General features: G+C 44.7%; 1 protein-coding gene across 8 annotated transcripts in view; it reads right to left on the bottom strand.

The window, feature by feature from the left end:
- The window catches only part of LOC137346238 (ral guanine nucleotide dissociation stimulator-like), a 139,184-nt gene that overhangs the window by 11,970 nt on the left and 113,920 nt on the right, over nucleotides 1-13,294 (bottom strand). For all 8 annotated transcript variants that reach the window (XM_068009675.1, XM_068009676.1, XM_068009677.1 and 5 more), the window contains 5 exons: nucleotides 12,324-12,392; nucleotides 9,584-9,670; nucleotides 4,653-4,685; nucleotides 4,400-4,521; nucleotides 1,197-1,289 (listed from right to left, as the gene is read on the bottom strand). In XM_068009675.1, coding sequence (XP_067865776.1) covers nucleotides 1,197-1,289; nucleotides 4,400-4,521; nucleotides 4,653-4,685; nucleotides 9,584-9,670; nucleotides 12,324-12,392 — 404 coding nt within the window. The remainder of the gene's footprint in view (nucleotides 1-1,196; nucleotides 1,290-4,399; nucleotides 4,522-4,652; nucleotides 4,686-9,583; nucleotides 9,671-12,323; nucleotides 12,393-13,294) is intronic.

Genomic DNA, 13,294 nt, shown 5'->3' with positions numbered 1-13,294 from the left:
TCAGTGAGAGAGGGAGGGACAGAGCGTTAACTGCTGATACCGTCCCTCGACTTCAGCTCTCCACTCCCTAGTGCATTCCCAGCCCATTGTATCCCATACAATATCACCTGCCACATTACCTGACCCAGCTGTTAGTGTCTCCCCCTCTCAACCTGGAATCATAAAATGATGCAACACAGAAGGAGGCGATTCGGCCCATCGTACCTGTGCCAATTCTTTGAAAGAGCTGTCGAATTAATCTGACTCCCCTGTTCTTTCCCCAGAGCCCTGCACATTTTTCTCCTTCAAGTATTTATCCAATTCCCTTTTGAAAGTTATTATTGGATCTGTTTCCAGCACCCTTTTAGGCAGTGCATTCCAGATCACAACAACTCGCTGTGTAAGATAAATATTTCTTCATGTCGCCACTGGTTCTTTTACCAATCACCTTAAATCTGTGCCCTCTGACTACCCACCCTTCTGCCATTAGAAACGGTTTCTCCTTACCTACTTCATCAAAACCGTTCATGATTTTGAACAACTGTATCAAATCTCCTCTTAACCCTCTCTGCTCTAAGGAGAACAATCCCAGCTTCTCCGGTCTCTCCACAAAATCCCTGGTACCATCCTAGAAAATCTCATCTGCACCCTCTTCAAGGCCTTAACATCCTTCCTAAAGTGTGATGCCCAAAACTGGATACAATATTCCATTTGGGGGCTGATCAGTGCTTTATAAAGATTTAGCATAACGGCCTTGCTTTTATGCTCTATGTCTCTCTTTATGAAGCCAAGGGTCCCATTCCACTTTTTTAACAACCTTCTCAACTTGTCCTGCCACCTTTTATGATTTGTGTACATATACCCCATCTCTCTTTGTTCCTGCATCCCCTTTAAAATTGTTCCATTTAGTTCATACTGCCTCTCCTCATTCTCCTGAGCAAAATCGATCTCTTATGACAAAGGTCATTGCCCATTTCACCAGTCTATGCCCATCTGAAATCTAGTACTACCCGCGTGATTTAGTTGCCCCAACAATAATCCATGTGTTACACAACCTTATACCCTTCTATAAAACCTTCTGTCTTCCCACTCACTGTAAACCGTTCACAAAATGTTCCAATCATCTACATTAATAGATTTAAAAATATTGGGCTAGAATTTCCCTGCATCAACCAGCACTTAATAGATATATGAAGCTGAAAACGTGCAAAACTTACTCATTGCAGGGTGTAATGATTAATGTAGGCCGAGGCTTTGAGGGAATGCTGGGCACTTCTGCAGGTGGCTCGACCTCACACGACAGCTTGTAACTGCAAAAGACACAATCTGTTTCAGAGGTAATTGTAACAACTGTAAGCCTCTAAGGACTGAAGTGCGTTGGGTCTTTCAGGTGTGCAGCACATCACCGATATGGCGAAGGAGCGCGATAACTCCCGCTGATCAATAGGCCATTGGATTGCTGAACTGCAGCTTATCAACCAATTATGAATCTAATCATCAAATCAGAGCTGTTCTAAGGGTGTGGGTGAGTATACCTGAATCATTGTTGACTGCTTCTTGAATTTTCCATTGTTCAATATCTCCTTGGAACCAAAAAGTCAAACATCAGCCACAAACACAGAACCGAAGGTTTGTTTAGTGACTGGTTTCCCTAATTCCATGAGGGCCCTTTAAACACGTGCCACCATTTCGTATTAAGAGAAATCTCAATTGTTACATTTTAGAAATTGGTGAGAAGCAAGGTGAATATTGACATATTCCCTGAGCTCAGAAGAAAAACAAGAACAAAATTGAACAGGAAAGGGCCATTCGATCCATCAACCCCATGGAACCTGTTCTATCAATAACTTCATCCTACCAATTTATCCTCCTGAGAGAAAGTTCTGTGCAAAAATTCCCCCCTCCCAAAAGACAGTCAAGATTGCAGGACTTGCATTCATGTAGCGCCCTTCATGACCTCAGGATATCCCAAAGTGCTTTTGAGCCAATTTGTACTTTAATCAGGGGAGGTTTTTAGTGAGCATGTTGCATTTTTAACCACAATCTGTTTGCTTCATGGTCACCATCACTGATTAGTAGCTTTTTATTCCAGATTTATTTAATTAAATTTTAAGTTCACAAACTGCTTTGGTGGGATTGGAATTCACATCTCCAGAGTGTTAGTCCAATCTCTGGATTACTATTCCAGTAACATAACCACTATTATGTCCAGTTCTGGTCACCACACACTGTAGGAAGGATGTGAGGGTCCTTAAGAGGGTGTAGAGGAGATTTACCAGAATGGCTCCAGGGATGAGGGATTTTAGTTACAATGTTAGGTTGGAGAAGCTGGCCTTGATCTCCTTGGAGCAAAGGAAACTGAGGGGAAATTTAATCAAAGTGTATAAGATTCTGACAGATTTAGAAAAGCTCACAGATTTAAGGGTTTGGGCAAGAGATGCAGGGGTGGATATGAGGAGGAGCTTTTTTACGCAGTAAGTGGTGATGACCTGGAACTCGCTGCCTACAAGGGTGGTGGGAACAGAGACAATGAATGATTTCAAAAGGAAATTGGATGGGCACTTGAAGGAATTAAACTTGCAGGGTTACGGGATAGAGTGTGGGAATAGGACTGACTGGATTGCTCTACAGAGAGCAGGCACAGATTTGATGGGCCGAATGGCCACTTTCTGTCCCATAAATGACTATGAAGTGTGGTCGCTGTAGGAAACATGGCCGTCAACTTGCAAACAGCAAGCTCCCACAAACAGCAAAGTGATAATGACTGGATCATTTGTTTTCTTAGTGATGTTGGTTCAGGACTAAATACAGGCAGGACACTGGAGGTAACTCCCCTCCTCTTCTTCGAAATAGTGCCATGGAGTATTTCATATCAACTCGAAAGAGCAGACCGGATTTCGGTTTAGCATCTCATCCAAAAGACAGCACTTCTGACAGTGCAGGACTCCCTCAGTACTACATTGGAATGTTAGCCTAGATGATGTGCTCAATTCTCTGGAGTGGGACTTGAACCCTCAAACTTTTGACTCAAAAGTGACAATTGAGCCATGACTGAAACCTAGAACTCTGATCCTCCCACACATCTCCAGCCAACATTATTCCATCCTCCCCACAGCAGCTATACCAGCTCATGCAGTATCTGATGAGCTTAGTCTATACCTGTCCCTGTAACTAGCTAGGATTCCAGTAACTGCATCACTCTGCTATATCTGAGCCTTGGAAACCACTGTGTGATTTCAACTGCTGGACACTTATTGAGCTGGTACATAACTTCTGCCGCTCGCCATTTCGATAGAATCAACGGAGCTGAAATTGCTTGAATCTCAGCCAGTGTGAAACGGGCTCGGGGTGAATTGGAAGACTTCAACAGATAGGACAGCCAGGCGGGGTGTAAAAACGGGGGTTACCAATTTGTTTCAGACCTGTCCCCTGCTGCTGGTGCCTGCAAATTTCAGACCCAAGGGGGCAATTTTAACCTAACTCGCCAGGTGGGAAACCCATGGGATCGGGTAGAATGTTGGTTTAACACTCCACCCAATGTTACTCTCCACTGACTTCAACAGAGACTAAAATCAGGGCGGTGTGTAAAATCAGTGCTGTTCCCAACCTGATCCTGACGGTTAAAAGATAGAAGTCATGCTTTAGCAATGATAAGCCCTGGTTAGATCACACCTGGAGCACAGTGAGCAGTTTTGGGAACCACACCTTAGGAAGGATATATTGGCCTTGGAGGGAGTACAGTGTAGATTTACCAGAAAGATACCTGAACTCCAAGGATTAAATTACAAGGAGAGATTACACAAACTATGCTTGCTTTTCCTGGAATTTAGAAGGTTAAGGGGTGATTTGATCATTTTTCATGATATCGAGGGGAACAGATAGGATAGATACAGAGAAACTATTTCCACTGGTTGGGGAGTCTAGGATTAGTGAGCATAGTCTAAAAATTAGAGCCAGACCTTTCAGGAGTGAAAGGAGGAAACACTTCTACACACAAAGGGTGGTAGAAGCTTGGAACTCTCTTCCACAAATGGCAATTGATGCTCAATCAATTGTGGATTTTAAATCTGAGATTGATAGATTTTTGTTAACCCAAGGTATTAAGGGATATGGGGAAAAGGCAGGTTTAAAGAGTTAGGTCACAGATCAGCCATAATCTCACTGAATGGTGGAACAGGCTCGAGGGGCTGAATGGCCTCCTCCTATTCCAACAGTTCCTGTGTTCCGAAAATCAGGGCTGAGTGTCAGACCAGCATTGCCCTGCTCTCCTCAGTTAAAATTGAGATTGCCTCCGATCCACTCAGTTTCCCGATGGGCGGGTTAGGTTTAAGTTGCCCTGAGTCAGACAAAGTAATTTGATGTGAATCAAGGAACACGTCGCTGCCAAAGCCTTGCTGGCGAAGGCCTATGACTGTCTCACCTCTTGGCCTCACTGAGTGTCTCCAGGCTGTAGAACCAGTTCAGGAAGTCCGGGTTCTTTTCAAAGCTGTAATTCTTGCAGGCTTTCTGGAGTAGTTTAATCTGTGCGATGATTTCAAATTCCTGTCATTCCCCATCATCCCCCCCCCGACAAAAAACAATGATTGAAAACAAATATAATGCACCAATACATGAACAGAAAGAGCAGCAGGAAATGTCTCAAGGAAATCAAAGATGCCCGTGGGAACAATTACCTTTCTCCGCTTGTCGAAGTTAATTAATCCATTCTGGAAGAGACAGAAAACGTTATTTATAGCTATGTTCTGAAACGGCTGCAGATTGCATTCCCCTCCCTTTTCCTCTCTTTAAAAGATATCAGAAATATTCCTTTCCTTTCCTCCCCTGGAATTTTACGCCTTCAAGAGGGAGCTGGGACTGCTTCTTGACTGAGGCACAGATACGTCAAATGAAAAGTAAATGTCTTTATAGGCAACGCATTGTTCAAAGGATGAACAGGCTGGGTCTCTTTTCTCTTGGAAAGTGAAGACTGAGGGGTGACCAAATAGAGGTCTTTAAAATTATGAGGGGATTTGATCGAGTGGATACAGAGAGAATGTTTCCACTTGTGGGGAAGAGGAAATCTAGAGGCCATCAGTATAAGATAGTCACCAAGAAACCCAATAGAGAATTCAGAAAAAACTTCTTTACCCAGAGAGTGGTGAGAATGTGGAACTTGCTACCACATGGAGTATTTGAGGTGAATAGCATACATGCATTTAAGGGCGGACTAGATAAACATACGAGGGATGAAGGGATAGAGGGTTACGCTGATAAGGTCAAATGTGGGGAATAAACACTGACATGGGCTCATTGGCCTATTTCTACGCTGTAAGTTCTATGTTTTTCTTATTCTTTCATGGGATGTGGGTGGCCAGGATTTTCCCTTGATAAATGAGTGGCTTACAAAGCCATTTAAGAGGGCAGCTAAGAGACATCAACATTGCTGTGGATCTGGAGTCACAGGCAGGCCAGACCAGGTAAGGACGACAGATCTCCTTCCCGAAAGGACATTAGTGAATCAGGTGGGTTTGTACGACAATCGATGATAGTTTCATGGCACCATTACTGAACCCATGTCCCCAGGGCATTAGCCTGGGCCCCCAGATCACTAGTTGAGCGCCACTACCACTATGTCACCGTCTGTATGATCTCTTAGACTGGTTTTGATCTGAGAGGAATTTTTCAAGGGTATTTTTTGTTTCATTTATTAGCCCTGGGTTTTTGCTCTGGTGTTTTCCCCACCCTAAGAGAGTAGATGGCTGTGGGGGGAGGGGATGGAATGGAGGACAAAGTATTTTGTCACAATGCTCCAGCCATCCTGAGTGGGGGGCAGGCTCGATGGATCAGTTGGTCTTTTCCTGACCTGTCATTGCCGTATGTTTGTATTTTCTCCAACCCTTTCCTGAAGGTGTCGAGCCACGGCAGGGTCACATTTCCATTGGTGCAGCCTTTCAGTACCTCATTGACGTGGTAGTACCCCACAGGGGTGCCTTAACAGTGACTGTCCGATGGCTGTGTGCTCGTGGATGAATCCCATCTGACCTTGACCCTGTGCTCAGGAAGGGCAGCAATTTGGAACTGTTTTTAATCGTCTCTGCGGGAATGGAGAGGGATTTCCCAGAACTATTCTTGCCCTGAATCTTTATTTTACATATCTTACTTTGTTTGTATTTTTGTTTGCCTTTCCCAGGGGTCTACATGGATCTTGGTAGTTGGGAAGTATTGGCGGGAGGGGGGAGGGGGTATGATATAGCACAGCAGGAGACCATTTGGCCCATCATGCCTGTGCCAGCTTTTAGAAAGACCTATCCGATTGGACACACTCCCCCTCTGCACTCACGCCATTGCCCGGTAATAAATTTCCCCTTCAAGTATTTATCCAACTCCCTTTTGAAAGTTACTATTGTATTTGCTTCCACCTCCCTTTTAGGCAGTGAATTCCAGATCACAACAACTCACTGTGTAAATGTTTCCTCATGTCACCTCTGGTTCTTTTGCAAATCAGCTTCAATCTGTGTCTCTCTGGTTACCAAGCCTTCTGCCGCTGGAAACAGTTTCTCCTTATTTACTCTATCAAAACCCTTCATAATTTTGAATGCTTCTATCAAATCACCACTTAACATTCTCTGCTCTAAGGAGAACTACCCCAGAAAACTAGTATGCAGGTGCAGCAGGTAATAAGTAAGGCAAATGTAATTTTGGCATTAATAGCTAAAGGAATAGAGGATAAAAGTAGGGAAGTGTTGCTGCAACTGTACAAGGCATTAGTGAGACTGCACCTGGAGTATTGCATGCAGTTTTGGTCCCCTTACTTGAGGAGGGATGTAGTTGCATTGGAGGCAGTTCAGAGGAAGTTCACCAGATTGATTCCAGAGATGAGGGGTTTGTCTTATGAAGAGAGATTGAGCAGTTTAGGCCTTTACTCTCTAGAGTTTAGAAGAATGAGAGAAGATCTAATTGAGGTGCATAAGATGATTAAGGGGATTGACAAAGTAGACGTAGAGAGGATGTTTCCTCTTGTGGGGCAATCTAGAATGAGAGGTCATAGTTTTAGGATAAGGGGTAGCAGATCTAAAACAGAGTTGAGGAGAAATTACTTCTCTCACAGGGTCGTGAGTCTGTGGAATTCACTACCCCGGAGTGCTGTGGATGTCGGGACATTGAGTCAATTTAAGGAGGAGATAGACAGATTTTTAATTAGTAATGGGTTGAAGGGTTATGGAGAATGGGCAGGAAAGTGGAGTTGAGGCCGAGATGAGATAAGCCATGATCACATTGAATGGCGGAGCAGGCTCGAGTGGCTGAATTGCCTACTCCTGCTCCTAGTTCTTATGTTCTCCAGTCTCTCCACATAACTGAAATCCCTCATCCCTGGTCCCATTTTAGTAAACCACCTCTTGCACCCTCCCCAAAACCCTGACATCCTTCCTAAAGTGTGGTGCCTTGAATTGATCCCACAACCAATCAGAGCAGTAAAAAAAAACTATTATTCCAAAGCAACAAACACAAAATAGTCACATGGTTACAATTGGCCAACTAGACTGTTAGAAAGTGACTCAGACAGAATGGGTGTGTCGTTACTACTAGCCAATGAGATTATTGGACAGCGTCGCTTGAAAGGTCAGGTGATCACCTTCGGGCAACGAGATTCCCCAAAGGAGAAAAGAGGAATACTGGAGGCTTTAGATCGGCTTATAGGAGAGTTGTCATTCGTTTCTCAGCGATGTGAAGCAGTGCATTTTGGGAAAAAAGAACAGTCCAGGAAGCAGGAGCAAAATAGTAAGATTCTGAACAAGTGGTAAAAGACAAGGAGCTGAAGGAGTGCAGATAAATAAATCTTTTGATTGTGAAAACAGAAAAGACCGTAAAAAAGCATATGAAATTCTGGCAGTTACACACAGAGGGCTCAGAAATATATAAACAAGGAAGTGATGTTGATTTTGTACATGACATTGTTTCGGCCACAATTGAAAACTTGTGTGCAATTCAGGGCACCCCATTATAAGAAGGACTTTGGAGATGGCAGGTGGGGTGGGGTGGGTAGTAATGAAGATTCAAGAACATTATGCCAGGAATAAGATGTTGTGAAGAAAGGCTTAAAACTATGGCTTCTTTATTGGAAAAAAAAAACAAGATGGGGTAGGGGAGGTTGTCTAAAATTCTGAAAGGCTTCATAGAATTTCATAGGATATACAGCACAAAACAAACCATTTGGCCCATCAAGTCCACGCTGGCATTTATGCACCACTTGAGCCTCCTCCCACCTTTCCTTATCTAACTGTATCATCAGAACGCTCGGCTGCCTTTTCCTTCATATGCTTATCTAGCTTCCCCTTAAATGCATCGAGACTATTTGTCTCAACGACTCCCTGTGGTAGCGTGTTCCACGTTCTCACCATTTTCTGGGCAAGGAGGTTTCTTCTGCATTCCCCGTTTGATTTATTGGTGACTATCTTACATTGATGGTCACCTGTTTTGCTTTTCCCCACAAGTGGAAACCCTCTCTCTGTGTCCACTCTATCGAAACTTTTCATAATATTAAAGACCTCTATTCGGTCACATCTCAACCTTCATTCGCAAGAGAAAAGGGCCCGCAGCCTTAGTTGAGAGGATGAATGGTGAATGTTGATTGTAGTATGGGTGGTAGGCTGCTCAAACCAAGGCTGTCACCAAAAGATCAAAAGGGGAAGTCATGCTGAGGGTTACTGGAATGTGGCAGGTCTTTTCTCAAATCACGATAACTAATATTATTTAAAAGAAAATTTTGAGGAAGTAAAAGGAATAATATAAAAGGAGATGGGGAAAGAACAGGAAAATGGGATTGGAAAAGATAGCTCCAGCCAAATTTCCCTCTATTTAAATTTTTCATGCAGGCCTGTTCATTGCACTGCGAGTTACATTCAAGATTGCTGTCCGGCTGCAGACGCATACATCTTAAAGGGAATGACGGCTGTGCGAGGCCTGTTTATTGGACTGTACGGTACATTGCCAATTTCTGAGTGGCTGCTGAGCTGACCCCAGCTAAGGAGCTAACATTGGAACAGACAGGATGAACCAACTGGACTCTTTCTGTGCTGAAATTTGTAAGATTCAGTAAATTGACATTAACAATCCAAAAGGCGAAATGGCAAAAGTAGAGGGCCAGGGACCAGCGTACCCTCTAATTTTCTTTTGAGCACACCGCGATTTGTTTAAGTGCGAGGCTCCCTTAAAATTTTTGCGCAGCTGCACACGAGCAGTAACTTAAAGGGGCCAACTTCTGGTCGGGCTGCGTGGGATCTTGCAGGTTGCTGCACACCATGCAGCTTAGAGGGAACATTGCCGGGGATGACATAGGAACATAAGAATTGCGAGATGAACAATGGCCCAGGTCTATTGAGGTCACCTACCACCATCCTGGTAGTCACACAATACAGCAATAATGGAGCTTTTGAGTAATCATAGCAATCAATCTCTTATTGATTAGTGTACAACAGACCCACCCAGACATGAGGCGAGAAAAATCCCCCGTGGGGGATTTCCACCCAAGCATTGCTCCACTCATCACACGTCACATCTCAAATTATCCGTATACTCCATCCCAAAATGTTATGTTCTGAAAGCAATTGGTCAAATGCACACTCACCTCTGCATAGTCCTTCACCGCAGTATCCAGCATAACCAGGTCCGTTAGGAATGTCCCAAGGTACGGCACTGTGCCCTGGACTACATTCTGTTGAGATTGGAAGACAGGTGAATTATACTCCGTGCTTTTTGTATCTCAGTTCTGTCACTGTCCTTCACACACATATAGCAGCAGCTTTCCAAAGGCCCTTAAATCAGTACTGATATTTCGTATTGCACCAGTGGGACCACAACTGGATCCACTTTTGGCCATGTTACTTGGGGAAAGAGTTCACAGGGAAGGCGGCTGGAATTTGACAGGGGAAGAGGGGAAATCACACCCAGTCCATAATGGTAGTGAAAGCACCATAAGCTCATGCCAAGTGGGAAAGCTGAGAGGTTCATCAGGGGAAGGGAAGTCTTGAAGGAGTACTCTCCATGCTATGTAATGCCTCCATCTGTATCTAAACAAAATAGGGCTGAATATAAATACTGTTTGCAATATAATATGAATATGTCATTATGAGGACAACTGCAATTTCAGGTCTCTTCCCCATCTCAGCTGGAGTGTGATGGAATACTCTCCACTTGACTGGATGAGTGCGGCTCCAACAACACTCAAGAAGCTCGACACCATCCAGGATAAAGCAGCCCGCTTGATCGACACCCCATCCAACACCTTCGACATTCACCCCCACTACCACTGGAGTACAGTGGCAGCAGCTTGTACCATCTATAAGATGCCAAGGCTTCTATGACAGCACCTTCCCCCCCAAGCACCTGACCTCTAGAAACTGGAAGAACAAGGGCAGCAGGCACATGGGAACAGCACTACCCCCAGATTCCCCTCCAAGTCACACACCATTCTGATTCTGCTGAGCCTTCATCGTCGCTGGGTCACAATCCTGGAACTCCCTCCCAAACAGCACTGTGGGAGTACCTTCACCACATGGACTGCAGTGGTCCAGGAAGAAGGCCCACCACCACCTTCTCAGGGGAAGTAGGGGAAGGCCAATAAATGCCATCCTCACCAGTGGCACCACATCCCCAAAATGAATAAAGAATAGGCTTCTCCGGTGATATATGCTACGGGTTGGCCTTCATCTTATTCTGGAGCAAGTGCACTCATTGTAATGGCAGCTGGCATCATTGGATCAATCAGGGCTCTGATCCAGATCTGGAGTGACTCAAAGCGTAGAATTCTACCTCTAGCTGAGCACGTGAAATGCAGCAGCTCTGAAATTTCCTGGGCTGGGGGGTTTGGCGGGGTTGATGGTGGGGAACAGGGGTAGCTGGGGATGTCTCCACTGTAACGCCAGCCAGCAGAACCTCCAACCTCCACAGAAACATCAACAAAGGTTCAATGAGAGAGCAAGAGAGCTCCTGAGGGAGGTCAGGGGGCCCGTATGTCGGTCAACGGTCGGGTGTCTCTGGTCTGAGCTCACAATGCCAGTCCAAATCACCACCTCTGTTGAAATGGTTACTGGCCAGCTGAAGATCTGAGCTGGCCCTCACTGTAACACACCACAGGAGCTGGTGAGAAAGGAGCTGAGGATAAACAGTGCTTATGTTGATGGTATATTGAATAGGGACAGGGCACAATCTGGACCGTACGACATAGGGCACAACATGGCTCCCTGACATAGCAACATAGGAAAAGGAGGAGGCCGTTTGGCTCCGCAAGCCTGCTCCGCCTTTCAACATGATCATGGTTGATCATATTGTAACCTCAACCCCACAGTCCCACCCACCGCCAATAACCTTTCACCCCCTTGCTTATCAAGAATCTATCTACCTCTGCTTTAAAAATATTCAAAGGCTCTGCTTCCACCGCCTTTTGAGGAAGAGCGTTCCAAAGACTGATGATCCTCTGAGAGAAAAAAGATTTCTCCTCAACTCTGTCTGAAATGGGCGACCCCTTATTTTTAAACAATGACCCCGAGTTCAAGATTCTCCCACAAGGGGAAACATCCTTTCCACATCTATCCTGTCAAGACCCCTCAGGATCTTATATGTTTCAATCAAGTCACCTCTTACTCTTCTAAACTCCAGTGGATGCAAGTCTAGCCTGTCCAACATTTCCTCATAAGACAACCCATCCCATTCCAGGTACTGGTCTAGTAAACCTTCTCTAAACTACTTACAATGCATTTACATCCTTCCTTAAATAAAGAGACCAATACTGTACACAATACTCCAGATATGATCTCACCAATGCCCTGTATAGCTGAAGCACAACCTCCCTACTTTTGTATTCAATTTCCTTCACAATAAACGATAAGGCACAGTAAACCCCTTGTCATAGCAACATAGCAAAAGGAGGTCATTCAGGTCCTAGAGTTTGTTCCACCATTCTATTAGACTATGGCTGCTCTGTACCTTAACTCCATTTACCCACCTTGGTTGTGTATCCCTTAATATCTCTACCCAACAAAATTCTATGAATCTCCATTTTGAAATTGAGGACCTCAAGCCTTGACAGCTTTTTGGGGGGAGAGAGTTCCAGATTTCCACCACCCTTTGTGTGAAATGCTCCTGACATTCTCCTGAATGGTCTAGCTCTAATTTTAAGGATGCGCCGCCTTGTTCTGGACTTCCCACCGGAGGAAGCAGTTTCTCTCTATCTACCCTATTGACTTCTTTAAACTAGGGATATCACAGATAACTGCTGTAAATACCTCTTGCAGTTTCAGGGTCGTTCTTATCAAGGCTGCAGTACGATTTTTTTTTCAAACATACAGTAGAATTAAACAAACACTCACTGGAATTTTGTGGTCTTTTGGCCTTTTTGTATGTTTCTTGTCCAACGTGGCAAACTTTGAGGTTCCCTCCTGTGAATTCAGAAAAGAAGGACTTGTTTATCTTTTCAAATCCATTGGACCAGCAGCTCGAATGCAAAAGCCCTGGGACTCCATTCCAGCGAGACGTCAGTCAAGTCAATGACAATGTCACTGTGACTGGCATTCGGAAAGATGCCAACAGTCCTGCCAGGGTTCTGCGAAACACACTTGGTAAAATGATATAGATAGTGCGAGAGCAGGGGGATTACATTCAGCGAAATAATATCACAAATGCAAGAGCACTGTGATTCTCATTCACAAGTGCAAGGGCTGAGGAATTCCCATTCAGAGAAATAGTGGCGATCATACAATGACACTGGGACTCTCACTCAAAGAATAGTCGGACCTGTGTAAAAGCAGTGGGGCAGCCATTCCGAGAAATGGTCTCGCCAGTGTAAGAGCATTGAGTCTAAGATACAATGAAATAATTGCCCTCGTGCATGGCAAAGGGACTCCTATTAAGTATAATAGTGCGATGACACTTCAACACCCATTCAAAGTACAGCAAGGGCCTGTGTTACTCCCATTCAATGTCTACTAGTGAATGGATCGTGGGGTTTCCATTTAATGCAATGGTATCGTTAACAATGCAAGCTTAGAAGCCCAAAACGACATTCCAGGAGGCCAGCGCTGGAAACGAGTATGTAGATGTTCCAGCTACTGCAACTGGATGCAGTGGATCATCATCTGTGTGCGGGGATTACAGTAAAATTGGTCCGGGAAGAGAGCGAGGATTGAAAGGCATCTGCCAGACTTCCCATCTCTTAATTCAGCTGGACATGAAATTGAGCAAACTGGCTGGCTTATGGCTGTTTGCTCTGCACCCTGCCCAGTTCTCCTGTGCCCCAACATTAGCTCCGTTCCTGCACCACTGTCTCCATCCCTCTCTCAAC

This window comes from Heterodontus francisci, chromosome 29 (assembly GCF_036365525.1).
Source record: "Heterodontus francisci isolate sHetFra1 chromosome 29, sHetFra1.hap1, whole genome shotgun sequence".
Lineage (NCBI taxonomy): Eukaryota > Metazoa > Chordata > Chondrichthyes > Heterodontiformes > Heterodontidae > Heterodontus > Heterodontus francisci.
This window is presented reverse-complemented; position numbering and strand designations above follow the sequence as displayed.